The 16,725-nt window shown below is 40.5% G+C and overlaps 1 protein-coding gene across 1 annotated transcript in view; it reads left to right on the forward strand.

Annotated features, from left to right (window-relative positions):
- LOC136872163 (whirlin) overlaps positions 1-16,725 on the forward strand; it is a 1,631,916-nt gene that overhangs the window by 954,415 nt on the left and 660,776 nt on the right. Inside the window, 1 exon segment of the mRNA XM_068227352.1 lies at positions 10,007-10,188. Within this exon segment, the coding sequence (XP_068083453.1) occupies positions 10,007-10,188 (182 nt within the window).

Here is a 16,725-nt window from a genome sequence, read left to right on the forward strand (position 1 = left end):
AGGTACAGCCCCGGTCTGGTGTGAGAAACGGGAAACCACGCGAAACTGTTTTCAGGGTTGCCGACAGTGGGGTTCGAAACCACTATCTCCCGGATGCAAGCTCATAACTGCGCCCCCTAAAAACAAATAAAATTATTATTATTATTATTATTATTATTATTATTATTATTATTGTTATGTACCTTGAACCATGCAAGTATTATAGTCCATAATCTGGACTTTATTCCTACGTAATTTGGTACTCTTACTATGAATAGTTCCCTGTCTAGAGGAGATTGAATAGAGAAAGTTTAATTTTAACCACCCGATACACCGGCGTGGAATTGTAGCATTTATACAACCTAAAATCTAAGCTAGAAATGAATCCGTTATGTTGGAAACAGAAGGAGAATGATTAGACAACTGTGTTACTGAGGTGGGTCGTTTCCTGGCACTAAGTATAGACTCCCTTCAATTAAACCGTCTAAAACAGGAAGATTCACAATAGTCTTCTACAAATGCTAAATTATGCATTGAAATTTCCTGAACTGTGTTGGTGTGTTTGTACTGCCTCATTCACGCTCGGGAGACTCAGTTTCCTTCTTGCTGTCAAGCACGAATGTCGTAGTAGTCGCACGTTTCTCTCAAATACTCGTCCTGACAATCTGAACTTGCGCTTACTTGGAGTAATGCCAAGGAAACCACATCACTTTACTTTCTCCAAGTTGATCCTTCCGTATAGGAAGTTCCATATTCACTGAAAGTGAGCGATTCAACAGCCGGCTACACTCTCTGCAACCTAATGTACCCTAAGTGGCTCCATTCAAGCTCGGTAATACGCCATAGACGTTACTTATTAGGCTGCGTAGAGAACTGTGGCTAGATGTATAAGTGTTCATTCAAATGTGTTCATCCATCTTAACAACCACTTTACCTTACGGATTGGTAGCTGTACTATTCATAGAACCGAGGATCGAATCCCGGTGCTGTGTCTTGCTCTCGTGATTATGTTTCATTGTGTCAGAAATATATTTTGCTACTTTAGGATACATAAGAGGATAATAATATTTCCAGTGCCCTGCGGTGTAGAGGTAGCGTAGCCGCCTTTTACTAGAAAGTTCCGCGTTTGATTCCCGGCCAGGTCAGGGATATCTGCCTGGATCTCATGGCTACATTGAAGTCTACTCAGCATATGTAATTATATTTGAGGAGCTATCTGACGGTGAGATAGAGTCCCCGGTCTAGAATACCAAGAATAACGGCCGTGCTGACCACGCGACACCCGTAATTTGCAGGCCTTCGGGCTGAGCAGCGGTCGTTTGGTAGGCGATGGCGCTTCGGGGCTGTTGCGCCATGGAGTTTGGTTCAGTACTTAACAACAATTAAACAGAACATATTTTCCAGTGTTTCATGTCTGACATAGTTTTAACGTACGAACCCTTAATAATGAAGATAATTACTAGAGCCCGGAATTTTATGCATTAATAGGTTATAATGCAAACTTACTGAAGCGAGAAGCAAGTATAGTCTACCTTCATAACGACTACGCTATGGGGTTTGCATAAACATTAGGGGTACGGCCCATCAGAACCTCTATAATTTATATTACTCTTTCTACATTATGGAAGAGCGAGTGGCCGACATTTATTACTAACCAAACTAGTTTGCAATCTAACCTGTTACCGCATGAAAATCCGGGGTTTAATAATTACGAATATAGGTTTCTCTTACCAAATCCTTCAACACGAGCATCACTGACATGAAAATAGTGTTCAGTCGTCATGGTAATGAACCTGCCAGTGATGGTGGTTGTGATTTTCATAAGCTGAAAAACCGCGTGGTCTTTGACTCCTAGCAATCAACAATATACGAACCATCACTATCGAAATGAGTAGAAGAAAGTGAAGAAATGACAGCTGGAATCTTGAAAAGGGGTTTAGAAGCCTAGTCTTCAAATGTTTAGTGATGCCTACAGTGTTCTGAGTCCCCGAAAAGTGTCAACAATAACGTTCACTGACCGATTATTGTCGTTCGATGAGGTGTGCCCTGTCTCTGCTGCTGCCAGTCATCTCTGCTAGATGGCGATACTGCTGTCATTATCCAAAAACGAATTCATCAACGACGGGTACGACAGGTAAAAGATAAAAATTATTTTCTCCCGCGTTTGAGAGCTGAAATTAAGTTTAAGATTGCAGGTCGTCTGAAATCCCACGTCGTCACGGCTAATTTTAACACTATTAATTAATGAGTCCACCTCGGGACAAAAAGTGAAATTACTTTCCTTTTTTTTTTGATCTGTGAGCTTGCATCCGGGAGATAGTAGGTTCGAATCCCACTATCGGCAGCCCTGAAGATGGTTTTCCGTGGTTTCCCATTTTCACACCAGGCAAATGCTGGGGCTGTACCTTAATTAAGGCCACGGCCGCTTCCTTCCAACTCCTAGGCCTTTCCTCTCCCATCGTCGCCGTAAGACCTATCTGTGTCGGTGCGACGTAAAGCCCCTAGCAAAAAAAAAAAAAACTTTCCTTTTTCTGAGCAGATTTTGCGAACGTGTGGTGGTGGTGTTTTATGTTTTAAGAGGAAGTACAATTAGGTACCCATTCTCTATATAACACTAATCAGAGAGAAAAAATGGAAGGGATCAGACATATCGAAAAACGAAAGTAATCGGCCAAGGAAAGACAAGGGTCACATAGGGCATGAAAGTGAATGACTACCTAGGCCTCGAGGGCTCTAATACCGTCGTGGTCGGAAAGAAACAAGTGTTGACCAAGGGAGGTCGGATATGAAGTTAAAAGTGAGGATCCTGGCACAAGTGATTGGAAGAAATACCAGGACTCAGTTAAGGGCCCCATGGTCTCCAACCCGCACTTCCAAGTTCAGAGCTCTTGGGAGCCACTTTAGTCGCCTCTTACGACAGGCAGGGGATACCGTGCGTGTGTTATTATACCGCTCCCACCCCCCTATAAGATGTTTGTAAATGCACTAGAAAAATCGTAATATTTTAAAAGTGGACCACGATTAAAAATTCTGATGTTCAAGTGCTGTTGAACTTTGTTATAACGACATCGTTCCAGCGAGAACTCGTCTACAACATCATGTTTTCTGTGGTACTGGCATATCCCTCATAAGAAATCTGTTTCTCATCCTTGCTTCATCTCGGATATAATGTCTACCTCGCATATATCGTCATTTTCAACTTCAGTTTGGAATAAAATCTTCTAAGAACCGAAATATTTTAAGAAATATTTTGTTGTAATCTGACAGCCTGGTAAGTTGCTTCCTGCCCCGTTTGCCGTAGACCTCGCAAATGCAGGCAGATTCCTGACCCCAATGTAACCCGCCCGAATTCTTGTGGTATTAATGCTACCTGCGTGCGTCGGTTTCGACTGGAAGTTTCCTCTAAGTGCACGCATTTTAACGCAGAATTACTCCTAAAAGGAAAGTTTTAACGTTGGAAGGATAAAGTTAAAGTGATTCACCAAATTTAGAATGGAATTTAAAAAGCTGACGTGTGTCGTGAGTTTGGCCTTGTTAATTCCGCAGTCCAAGCCATCTGGAAGAGCAAGGATAACATTTTTCCTGCATTTGAGCGGCATAGTTCGAAAATTAAGCGGCTACGTAAACCAGAACGGAACGACGTGGATGAAGCTTATTTAAGCCTATTGTTTCTAACATTAAACCTCACTACACTGACAATACGATTCTCGGTTACTACGACAGTCGTTTATAACGACACAATTTTTCAGGTTGCTTGGATGTCGTTATAACCGATCACACTACACTGATCATACGATTCTCGGTTACCACGACAGTTGTTTATAACGACACAATTTTTCAGGTCCATTGGATGTCGTTGTAACCGATCTCACTACACTGATAATACAATTCTCGGTTACTAGAAAAGTCGTTTATAACGACATAATTTTTCTGATCCCTTGGATGTCGTTATAACCGATCTCACTACACTGAAAATACAATTCTCGGTTACTACGACACTCGTTTATAACGACACAATTTTTCAGGTCCCTTGGATGTCGATATAACCGATCTCACTATACTGATAATACGATTCTCGGTTACTACGACAGTCGTTTAAAACGGCACAATTTTTCAGGTCCCTTGGATGTCGTTATAACCGAGTTCTACTGTACTTCGTTAATGCGGCATACAAGCATTAACATTGTATTATTATTATTATTATCATCTTCCAATCTTTCCCGTTGTAGCACAGGACGATCATTAAATTATTCTTGATTTTCAATCATTTTTAACAAGCTCGTTCTTATACTTACTGCATTTTTAAAGGGAGAGAATTACAGACGACAGATTTAAACCAAAATAACAAACATAACGTCTCTATTGTCTGTCTTCAGTGCTATACGTGCTGTTGTAGTGAACATTGTGTTGGGAGGATGGCATCCTTTTGTCCGGCTAGAACAACTGGCGAGCCAGATCTATTGTCGTCTGTGGTATGTAAATCCTGGAATAGCTTGAGAAGATACGCTGTAGAACCAGGACCACGGTTCGTATCACCCTGCCATTAAATCAGATTAATTGGAGTTCAGTATGTTGTAGCACAATCAGTATATATATCTGCATTACTGTACTTTGACATCCAATGGCTTGCACGTTGATCTCTGATGAATAGCTTGGTAGCTTTACTTTTTACTGCCGGCCCCGTGGTGTAGGGGTAGCGTGCCTGCCTCTTACCCGGAGGCCCCGGGTTGGACCCGGCCAGGCCAAGAATTTTTACCCGAATCTGAATGCTGGTTCGAGATCCACTCAGCCTACGTGATTAGAAATGGGTAACTATCTGACGATGAGATAGCGGCCCCAGTCTAGAAAGCCAAGAATAACGGCCGAGAGGACTCATCGTGCTGACCACACGACACCGGGTAATGTGCAGGTCTTCGGGCTGAGTAGCGGTCGCTTGGTAAGCCAAGGCCCTTCAACGCTGTAGTGCCATGGGGGGGTTAATTTTATCTGTATGAATTTGATTAGTTTTACTGCTAATAATAGTGGCGTGTGGCATTCAGGGAGGCTTGGTGGAGGTCTTTCGAGTTGACGCCGTATAGCCATCGGAATTAACCAATTAAGGCTAAAATCCCCGACCCTGCGAGAATCAAACCCGGGAACCCCTGCACCAAAGGCCAGCATGCTAACCATTTAGCCATGGAGCCGGGCATTTGTACTGCTAAGAGTGACAGTAGTAGTCCCCTCAATCCAGCTTTGTTGGTTCGGTTGAAAATATTTATTTCATCATACAGTCTTCATTATCTGTCTCAGTGTCCAGAGACTTTCAGGAACTTGAGCAAGTGGAACGACCACAATATCCCAAATAAATTCAGCCGTTGTTTTCATTCATTTGCGCCAGATTCTGCCCTTGCTCCTTGTCGAACTACTTCGGTCATTTCTTAATATTTTTCAATGTCTAGGGCAATTAGATTTGTGATACTTAGCGATCCTTCCATTTTTCCTGCCTTTCCGTGAGACCATGGTCTAATTTCTACCCCTCCTATGGTCAACCACCCTACCTCTCCCTCCCTCTCTCTTCCGTTTCATCGTACCACTAAATTTAACAAATCCTTTGTTTGCACTGCATCACGTATCTTTAACGTCTTTAATCTTCACCGTTTCGCAAATAACACTAACTGTACCCAACTAAAGCAGTTCTTAACACCTTTCTGGAGGAGTACGCAAGAGGCATTCTTGTGTCGAACAATCAGAAATATGTATATTTCGAAGAAAATTGTTTCTCTGCTTTAGCTTTATATTTTTTAAATCCATGTAGTCCAAAATAACAGAAGAGCTTAATGATTTACTTTCTTACTTATTATATAATGTATGTCTTAACCTTACTGGATTTGGTATCTGTATCTTTTTCATTTTTTTAAGTTTCATCTTTAGTTTAGTACTTTAATATTATAAAAATGTAGTTACTGTGTTCATAAACCTGTATTGTATTATAAAAAGATGCTACATGAAGGGGCTTTTCAGCCTCAGTGGCTTGTAAATCGTGATCATTGAATTCAATTCAATTCAATTCAATTCAATTCAATTCAATTCAATTCTTATTGAAACCCTGAACATACACCAATACGCATAATCGATCGCAATCAAACATAACAAGTGCAGCATTCTCGTAAACTATGCAGAGATTTAACTGCTGCAGTGGAAGATCATGGAATACAAATATAAGTATAGTTCTTAAGCTGCTAATTTTGGACCTAGACTGAAAATGACCGTAAACCAGTCATAAGCTTGACTTGGGCCTCGTAAGTCAAAATAAACTAAACTTAAGATGCTACAGTATAATAATATAATCAACACACAAAGTTTAAATGAAACATTTATTGTAAATAAACATCAAACAGAATACTATCATTGGAAAGATTGAAAATAACATAGAAAACCTTAGTCACATCAGCCTTTCGCATACATACAGCCGTAATCAAGACCGATTTCAAACATCTCACTTTACTCCAAAATCATCTCATTCTTAGTAAAATCATATTAACTTCGTCTCTTTTCAAATCGTACAACCAAATTAAGGCCTTGTCCCAAAAGGATATGAAAGATAAACTGTTCCTTTTAGAGCACTTCATTTACATCGGGCACGTTTAAACGTATTCCTTCCTCACACTTTCAAGAAAAATGTGCTAGGAATGTCTCTTCGAACTCACGGATTAGTAAGAGAAATGGCAGAATCAGGGATGCAAGCAGCGAGATGAAGTAGTAAAAAAAGGAAAGATACAGCTGTTTGCTAGGAATAGGAATTCATCATAAGTTACAATAACGTTTACAAACCAGGAAGTGTGGCTCAACGGTTAATCAAGAAGTAATAGTCTAGTCGTGTCTTCAATTAGAGCAACAATCAACAACGTCATCAGTGTTCCAGTAACTGGAAATAACCTCACAATTGTTGTAAACATAGACACGATGATAGTGAAACATTAATACTTAACAATTAAATTTTGAATATTTGTTGACAAGAACAAATTAGTAAGTCTTCAAACTAATTTCATATTAACACTTCTGCACTCGGATATATGTTTTCATTTAGTGTATGACATTGCGGGGCATATAAATTTTGGAAATGAATACTACTATTAAAATAATTAACATGGAAAACAGTTCACGATAGTCACTGGATGACCAGCCCATATTACTAAAGCCCGGATGTTTATGCAGTAACAGGTTAGACTGCAAACTAATTAGGTTAGTAGGAAGTGTCAGCCACCCGCTCTTCCAAAGTGTAGCAACAGTAACATAAATTACAGGGGTCCTGATGGGCCGTACCCCTAATGTTTATGTAAACAGCATAGCATAGTCGTTGTGAAAGTAGACTATACTTGCTACTCGCTTCAGAAAATTTGCATTCTAACCTATTAATGCATAAAAATCCGGGCTCTACTTATTACAGATAGTAGGTTCTTTAGCAAGTCTGCTACTTCAGGAGTAGCACCAGTAAAGTTGTAAAGATGAGATCTGGTGGTGTTATGCTGGGTAGTCAGTTCATCGTTTCCATAGTCACGGGCAGCTGATTGGCTCAAGCCCCACGTAACATATTAGGCAGCTCAGCGTACATGATTCGGGCATACTCTCTTTAGGCTGGTCCATAATTTACGGGTAGGATCAAATCCAGAAGCTGTTCGACATGGTACCTTTGTACAGGAGCTTTACAGGACATCTCCCCTTCTTATTGTTGTTTCAGAGTGAAGGCTATCACTGGGTGAATAAGTCCTATGCATATTAAGCGGCTTACAGAATTTAAGCGAACATTGAATGTATTATGAACACTCTGGTCCCGAATAATATTAGCATCAAGTTCCAATTGAGAACTGGACATTGTTTTCCTGTACTCTGAGACTTAAGTGCTTTGTCTTCTAACATGTAGAGGAATGATACCGCAGAGTGTAGATAGCCTGTAGAAATGGGCGGACCAGTTGCAATCTATGGGTCAGAATGCAGGCCTACAATTAAAAAGTACGAGCAGGTTCTATATGATATGGAGATGAAAATATCGCGTTGGTCACTAGGTCTTACAAGATTGGACCATGTCATAAAGTAAGACGTCCGAAGGCGATTAAGAGTGGAACCAGTTCCAGGGAAGATGCGAGAAGCACGACTTATTGTTAGATGGTATTGTCATCTCGTCCGATGCCTTGCAGAATCAATGATACATACAGGCCTCCATCATATTCTCGATCCCAAGGTCATCCCAAGAAGCGATGGCTCGACTGCATCAAGGAAGACGTGCATCTTGTAGGCATCACTGAAGCTGACCAATGCGTGACTAAACGCTAATAAATAAGAAAGAAATAATAACTAGAATAATACATTTAATTCGTAGTAGACGTCACAATGACTGATACAGGTGTTCGGCAACTGTGGGATGGAAAAGGTAGTGGCTATGGCCTTAATTAATGCGCGTTTCCGGAATTTCCTTCCTGTAAAAATAAAAAAAATACGGAAAACCATCCTCAGGGGAGTCGAGAAACGGCTTCGAACCTCGGCACCTGTGTCTCACGCACGATTGGGTATTTCAGGCTGCCAACAATTACCCACAAAAATCCTTGCTAGTAAGGCTGTATCAAGGTCGTACCCAGGGTTGAGTTTAGGGGGCTTCGAACCCGCTCCGAAATAAAAGTGAACTTGACAAATTCAAAAGCAGCATATTCGGGTTTTGAAATAGCTTACAATAAATTAGAAAATAAACATTTGCAAAATAAACGACTGAATTTAACCTTGACAATCAGTGCCATCTTTAAATGTTTCTCTGTGAGTATAATTAACAAATTTACTGAAAACATAAATGGAAATTTTAATTTTTGTGAGATATACGGATTTCTTTTCTTTTTATATTCTTAGTATATTTTTGCACAATAAAATCCATTTCAATAAACATAGCAGAAATCTTTTCATGTTATCGAGCTGCTAGAAGATTTTAAAAATGAATTACATCTCTAAATGTTTTTAATACTCACAGTGAAACATATCTTTACCTCCATTTTTAAACAAATGTCAGAATGGACACCATACCTTATCCAAAGTATGGTAATGCCAATATTCGACTACTATGACGTGGTATACAGTAACCTGAACGCCTCACTTTTCATCAAGCTCCAAAAAAAGGCAACCGCTTGTGTTCGATTTATTTCAGATATACCAAGGTTTAACCATATTTCTCCCGCATTTGATATACTTACATGGCTCCTTTTAAGAGAGCGACGTAATTTACACACCCTTTCTCTGTTACATCGTATACTGAATCTTAACACTCCTGAAAACCTTACCACACAATTCCATTACCTAGCATCACCTTCTAGTATTCCTACCAGATCATCCACCTCAGTACTAAGCATTCCCATTCACCGCTTAACTGGCCACAGTAGATCATTTGTAGTCGCCGCCAGCCGAATTTGGAATTCCCTACCTGCTGAAATTAGGAGCGTGTCAAACCACCTCCGCTTTAAGAAACTCTGTCAAACCTGGTTAATAAATAATAATAACTCATAACATAAGTAGCATTAATTAAAACATTAATTGATGCCTTAAGATATGAAATTGTAAATAACTTATGTAGATGAGTGTATGTTCGGACAGATTAGCAGGCTTCATAGCCTGAGACCTGCCATATAGAACAAGACAATAAATAGATATAAATAAATAAATCTTTGTGTCGCACTGCACGCACTTGCCCACCAAACCATTATGAATTTACCTTTCTCCTTCACTCATTGAGTTTTAAGACGTACTGCTCTAAAACCATTTCATGTTTTATTTCCCTAAAATCTGCTTGAAAGTAAGAAGTATTTGTGACTATAGACTTTTCCGAAAGCCACCCCCACTAAATCTTATCCCTCTTGGCTGTGATTAACGACCTTTTACTATTTTCTCTCCTCGTCCTTCTAGATTAATAAGTAATAATTGATTTACAACCTCCTCTAGAAATATATCCCTCCCGTTGAACTGTTTCCACTGATCGGCCTGGATGGTTGTTAATGATTGTTTCCCTTTTCAGATCGGCGACCAGATCTTGGAGGTGAATGGCAAGTCGTTCCTGGACGTAACGCACGACGAGGCAGTGAACGAGCTCAAGTTCCACAAACGAATGACGTTGACGGTGCGGGACGTGGGCAAAGTGCCTCACTCGTGCACAGCGTACGACGACCTCACGTGGGAGTCTCCTGCACATAGCCCAGGGTATGTAATTGCTTGATACTATTGTTACGAATAAAATTACGACTGTTTAATTACAATTCAGCATGACCTAATGAAGGCACACACACACACACGCGCGCACGCAGTTCCAATCAAACATGAATGGCCATACTTGCTAATTACAGTCTATTTACAAGTCTCTCTTCCTTATGGCATAGCAGGCGGTCCGGCGCGTTGCTATACCTGGGACGGCTAATTCCTACTTTCACTTCCCCAAGTCCAAACACATCATAGAGCAGCTGTGTGTAGACCACTGGATTTGAACACAGGGCTACGGGATACACAACACACGAAGACTATTGCTTGCTTTGACTCCAGAGACAGTCCATTAATTCACACATTCACACGCAGTGAACAACCAAACACTAATAGCTCAGCCGTATTCAACAGCAGGACGATACTCAATTGGCTGACGCTTGTAAATTAGGGGATGGTTGCCTAGTCGTACTTTTCAATGAAACAATAATCACCATCAACACAAACACTCACGTAGGAGTATTGCTTCATGCTCTGATACAAAAATACAGCATATCACTTGTGTATGGTGTAGGACGACTTAATATTAAAATATTTAAATATTTATTATTTACATAAATTCTCCCTGTGCTTAGAGCTCTGTCGATTGTGAACCTGAACGCCCCAGCGTGTTAATGCGTGTTAATGACGTAATAAATAATATTTGACTTGTAACAATGGTGCTAAAAACAATCTAGCATGTTAGAACTATGAGCGAGTTTAATGCACTGCATTCGAAAAACTGGTCATTATTTACGGTAACACTTGTTACATAATGTCCGTGATGCGGAGTCGTATTAGCCCCTTCGTGACATCCAGCCCAGCATTACAGCACGGTATAATAGGTTGCCTGTTGTTCTCCATACTAGTTTGTGTGCAATGTCGGAAATTCTGGTGTTGAATAATACTGATTTTCAAATTGGGGTACGTGTACCACGAGGGGAACGCAGGATCATTTGTAGTCGACAACAGTCGAATTTAGGATCCCCTACCTGCTGAAATTAGGAGCGTGTCAAACCACCTCCACTTTAAGAAACTCCGTAAAACCCGGTTAATAAATAATAATAACATACATAGGTTTAATCAAAACATTTCATTGATTCCTTAAGATATGAAATTGTAAATTTGTCGTCGCTTCTGTTCATAGTGAACAGTTCAGAAAATAGATGAACCTCCTCGTTTTCAATAATATCTTGTTTTGATTTAGTGTTTTTCCCCTTTCCGAACTATTCATCTATATATTATACAAAATAGTTTTGTCTGTATAATGCTCAGAATTTAAGAAGGATGGTATTTCTGTATCAGTTGTGTCCACAGTAACAAGGAAATGCACTTTTTAATTTTCCGTAATGTCTGTCTGTCTGTCTGTCTGTCTGTCTGTCTGTCTGTCTGTCTGTCTGTCTGTCTGTCTGTCTGTCTGTCTGTCTGTCTGTCTGTCTGTCTGTCTGTCTGTCTGTCTGTCTGTCTGTCTGTCTGTCTGTCTGTCTGTCTGTCTGTCTGTCTGTCTGTCTGTCTGTCTGTCTGTCTGTCTGTCTGTCTGTCTGTCTGTCTGTCTGTCTGTCTGTCTGTCTGTCTGTCTGTCTGTCTGTCTGTCTGTCTGTCTGTCTGTCTGTCTGTCTGTCTGTCTGTCTGTCTGTCTGTCTGTCTGTCTGTCTGTCTGTCTGTACACGCATCACGAGAAAACAGCTGAGGATAATTTAATGAAAATTTGTATGCAAAGTCTGAAAATAAGTCGCTACAATCTAGGCTATAACTAATTTTATTCACGCTGAGCGAAATGGCAGTTTATGGGAAGACCTAAAATTTATTTCTCAAATATTTATGTTATTAGTGGTCGAATCTTAATGAAAATCGGTGTACAAATTCGGCGTTAAGTCGCTATGATCTAGGCCATAAATAAATGTAGTCACACTGAGTGAAATGGTAGTTTAGGGGAAGGCCTAAAATTTAGTTCTCAAATCTTTCTTTTTTAGTAGTCGTGTCAATAAATACCACATAACTAAAGTTATGTCTGTTAGGTCATCAGCCCAGAGGCTGGTTGGATCCTCAAATAGCACCACCAAGGGTTATGCGGTTATAAGGAAACCGCAAAAATCAATGGCAGCCCAAAATGAGGCGTACTAGGCAAGACGAGGAGTGAGGTAGTTTGCCATTGCTTTCCTCACTGGGTCAGAAAGTGCTATTGCAGCACGACTGACCCTATGAGCAACACCTTTCATAACACTCAGATGCACTAGTCGTGCTCTGAATGTCATTACTCTGCACCACCCATACCCCAGCAGCTTCCATATTGTCACAGCCATGGATGAGACTGGGACTTCAGTGGAAGCTACACTTTACTCTGGCCTGTGCTAAGAGATGGATACAAAAGTACTGTATCCATCAAGAAATGGCAGCAGGCAGACTAAAGTTATATAGTATTATATTTCCGATCGTTTATGTCTTATACATTGTTACCGTACCGGCTATGATCACGGAGATGTTCATGAATTTGGAATGTTGTTACTAAGTCCATATCAGCGCCGAATCACAAGAAAATGGGTAAACAGAATTTAATGAAAATCGATATGTAAAATCGGAGAAAAGGGAACTACAGCCTATGCTATAAATAATTTTATAATACGCCCTAATATCACAGAGTAGAAAGAAAACTAAATGTGAAGGCCTACAATAGAGATTGTTCATAAAATTGATCAACGATAACATTACATTGACCATTGTTTGTTGGGATGTGCTTTGTGTCTTCTGTTTTCACTCATCTCCGATATATAGGATTACTGCTGCGTTCCGAGTACATTTTTTAAATTTGCTTTACATCGCACCGACACAGATAGGTCTTATGGCGACGATGGGATAGGAAAGGGCTAGGAGTGTGAAAGAAGCGGCCTTGGCCTTAATTAAGGTACTGCCCCAGCATTTGCCTGGTTTTAAAATGGGAAACCGCGGAATACCATCTTCAGGGTTGTCGACAGTGGGGTTCGAATCCACTGTCTCTCGGATGCAAGCTAACAGCTGCACGCCCCTAACCGCAAAGTCAACTCGTCCTGTAGTACCGAGTGTAATAGCTTGCCTGAATGTTGGCGGGAAGTAGCTGCGGAGTTAGATAACTTTCTTCTTTAGCATGCTATTCCTCTGGTTCATACATTTTCTGATACTACTGGCACGTAACCCACTGGTTCATCATAGCATTCGAGGTATTCCATCCCTACTCTGAGGCACTGTGCATATTTAACGGAATAATGGCAGAGGCATTTTCACGGCAGTCATCAGCCTGGTCATTCCTGCTCTGAAACTTTGGACTGTTAAATCGGTACCGTAATACTGTTTGTTAAAAGTGAGAAAACGTGCGGTTTTTAATTTGATCGAGTATTTTATATGATAATTATGCTTTTAGTCGCTACATTCCTACTGACATTTTTGTAATGACCTATGTTGACTTCAGTTAGGAAAACTACAACGTCAGTCTTTCTGAGAATCCCGTGGCGAAGTACGGGTACATCAGAATGTTCTAATATATGTGTCAGCTTCTACCTCGTATTGATTAGGTATGTCAAAATGATCATTTACGCTACATTGTTCTTTGATAATTTTCTGTTTCGAAATCCGCTCATTCACTTCCATTCTTCAGTAGCAGTGTACATACTATAGTACGATAGTAATTGTCGCATTAATAATACTCTATATACATACCGTAGCTAGGTTTGCATAGCTTCCCGCGTTGCCTGAAAAGGGAACAGGAGACTCCAATGGTCGAATAATTTGGCTATCATTAAGCAATGAAAATGTCAGGAACAGTTGCTGACCGCCCAATTTTAGACTTCTTCTGTAAACATTACTCCGAAGGAGTTACGCAGTTTCCTTCGCCAGCGACGATTATATTTAGTACATCATTGATATTATTGGGGAACAGGCTGGTGTAGTGGCTTAGCTGCTTGTCTATCATCCCGGAGACCGTGGTTTGATTCCTGCTGTGTCAGGAATGGCATGCAACCTTTAATTCCAGGCCACAATTCTGCAGAAGATGATAATAATTATAGTTAATATTATGCCTTTGCTGGCAGGACCTAGTGTTTACAGTGCACTATGTCTTCTGGTATAGGCTAGAGCAATTTTGTTACTTTCATAGATCTGTCTGTCTCTGTCTTATCCTTGGCTTTGACAATATGAAAGTGACTGTGGTATGGGCGATGCTAGTAATGCCAATCCTTATGCAGCCAGTCCCTGCTCTGAATGGTGTGAAAATGGTGCTCATAGAGTCGGTTGGTGTATGCATTTCAGTGGGCTTGGCAGACTGATATATAATAGCAAATCTGGCTCAGTGAGGAAAGCAACGGGAAACTACCTCACTCCTCATTTCCCTAGTATGCCTCTTCAGTGATGCCTAGGCCATCTATGACAGCTGATGGCAGAGCTTTTGAAGACCCCACCAGCGGAATCGCTGACGGACTGAACATACATTCATAGTTAATATTATTTGGCATCCAGCAACAATAATTTGTTATTTCTGGTATAATCGCAATATACTCGAACTTCTTGGGCACGAAGGTAAAACAATCGTATTTTGGGGATAGTCCGCCTCTGTGGTGTAGTGGTTAGCGTGATTAGCTGCCACCCCCGGAGGTCCGGGTTCGATTCCCGGCTCTGCCACGAAATTTGAAAAGTGGTACGAGGGCTGGAACGGGGTCCACTCAGCCTCGGGAGGTCAACTGAGTAGAGGTGGGTTCGATTCCCACCTCAGCCATCCTGGAAGTGGTTTTCCGTGGTTTCCCACTTCTCCTCCAGGCGAATGCCGGGATGGTACCTAACTTAAGGCCACGGCCGCTTCCTTCCCTCTTCCTTGCCTATCCCTTCCAATCTTCCCATCCCTCCACTAGTCCCCTGTTCAGCATAGCAGGTGAGGCCGCCTGGGCGAAGTACTGGTCATACTCCCCAGTTGTATCCCCGACCAAGAGTCTGAAGCTCCAGGACACTGCCCTTGAGGCGGTAGAGGTGGGATCCCTCGCTAAGTCCGAGGGAAAAACCGAACCTGGAGGGTAAACAGATGATGATGATGATGATGATTTTGGGGATACGCCCAACAAAAATTGTGAATACCACTGATTTACGGTACCACTAGGTATACATACCAAGTGGTGTCCGAATTTCGGGGTCGTGTTAGCCCCTTCGTAATATGCAACTCAACTTTACAGCAAGGTATAATGGGTTGCCTGTTGTTCTCCATACGAGTTTGTGTATAACGTCGGAAATGCTGGTATTGTAGATAATGCTTATGCAGCGTAAACATTGCTTGTAGTTCTTTGGCAAAGCTGGAAATATTTATTGTTATACATTGTCTTACCAACTTAGATTAGGTGTTGTGCACATTGTAAATAAGTAGGACTGCGGACTGTTCACAGTTAATCATCAAATAAGTAAGTTTACAAAAGGGATCTACTTCTAGTGAAAAAACAATCTTCAGTTAGTTTTGACCCGAAAATGTCCCACCTAAAGCTCAGAAAATTCATGTGTATTATAACAGGTACCTTGCTTTCGATTTCACGACTAATAACCTTACACCACCACGGCCAAAGTGTGTTATGTGTAACGAAGAGTTATACAGCAATATTGCATAAAGGTTTCACTTTTGAGAAGACAGCACCATAAGAAACACATTGAAATTAATAACAGTAGATAACTTTGCAAAGAAATCCTCAAAATATAAAGATAACCACAATAAATTGGAGAGAAAATGCAATCCTTCGATTAAGTTACAGGGAACAAAAATCGGTTTGAAAGACTCCGTGAATAATCTTGACTTAATCATTGACAAAAAACTAACTTGGTCGTAACATGCAACAAAATTCTGCCAGTGAACTTTCTACAGACTAAACTCATTTAAAAGGCTAAGAGGTCTTCTCCCTCTTAAAACAAAGAAATTATACAGAGTTTAATTCTATCCGTTTTTTAATACTGAGACGTTATATACAAGAGTTTAAACAGCACACTCGGTACCAAATTACAGCGCGCATGTAACGCATGTATCCGCATTATCTTCAATAAACCGAGACATTGCCATATCTCCCCATACCTCAATCAGTTATCCTTGCTATATTTAGAGGGAAGACGAAATCTGCACTCTGTGTCAGTTATTCATAGGGTTGTACGGAAAGAAACACCGGTTTACCTGTGAGATAACCGTCAGTGCCTATCATCCAGAAATAATCACCAAAAAAGATCATTAACAAACTCCCTGCTATGTTTCCCTACCCATTACACTACAAGTTACAGTGATTCATTCATCCCCGCTACTAGTACTCAGCTGTTCAAAGGAAGGTTTTGTAAAATGACTTACATATAAGAGCTAAATCTTTAGAACATATCTAAGATCATGTACTTTCTTCATGTAAATATTTGGTTCAGCGTAATAGCAGGCTCTATATACTTAGCACGCCATAGAAAACTAGACGATAATAAATTAATTAATTAAATAAATTTAAAAAATAAATGAAATGAACCATGAAATTG

Source organism: Anabrus simplex, chromosome 4, assembly GCF_040414725.1.
Source record: "Anabrus simplex isolate iqAnaSimp1 chromosome 4, ASM4041472v1, whole genome shotgun sequence".
Classification (NCBI taxonomy): Eukaryota; Metazoa; Arthropoda; class Insecta; order Orthoptera; family Tettigoniidae; genus Anabrus; species Anabrus simplex.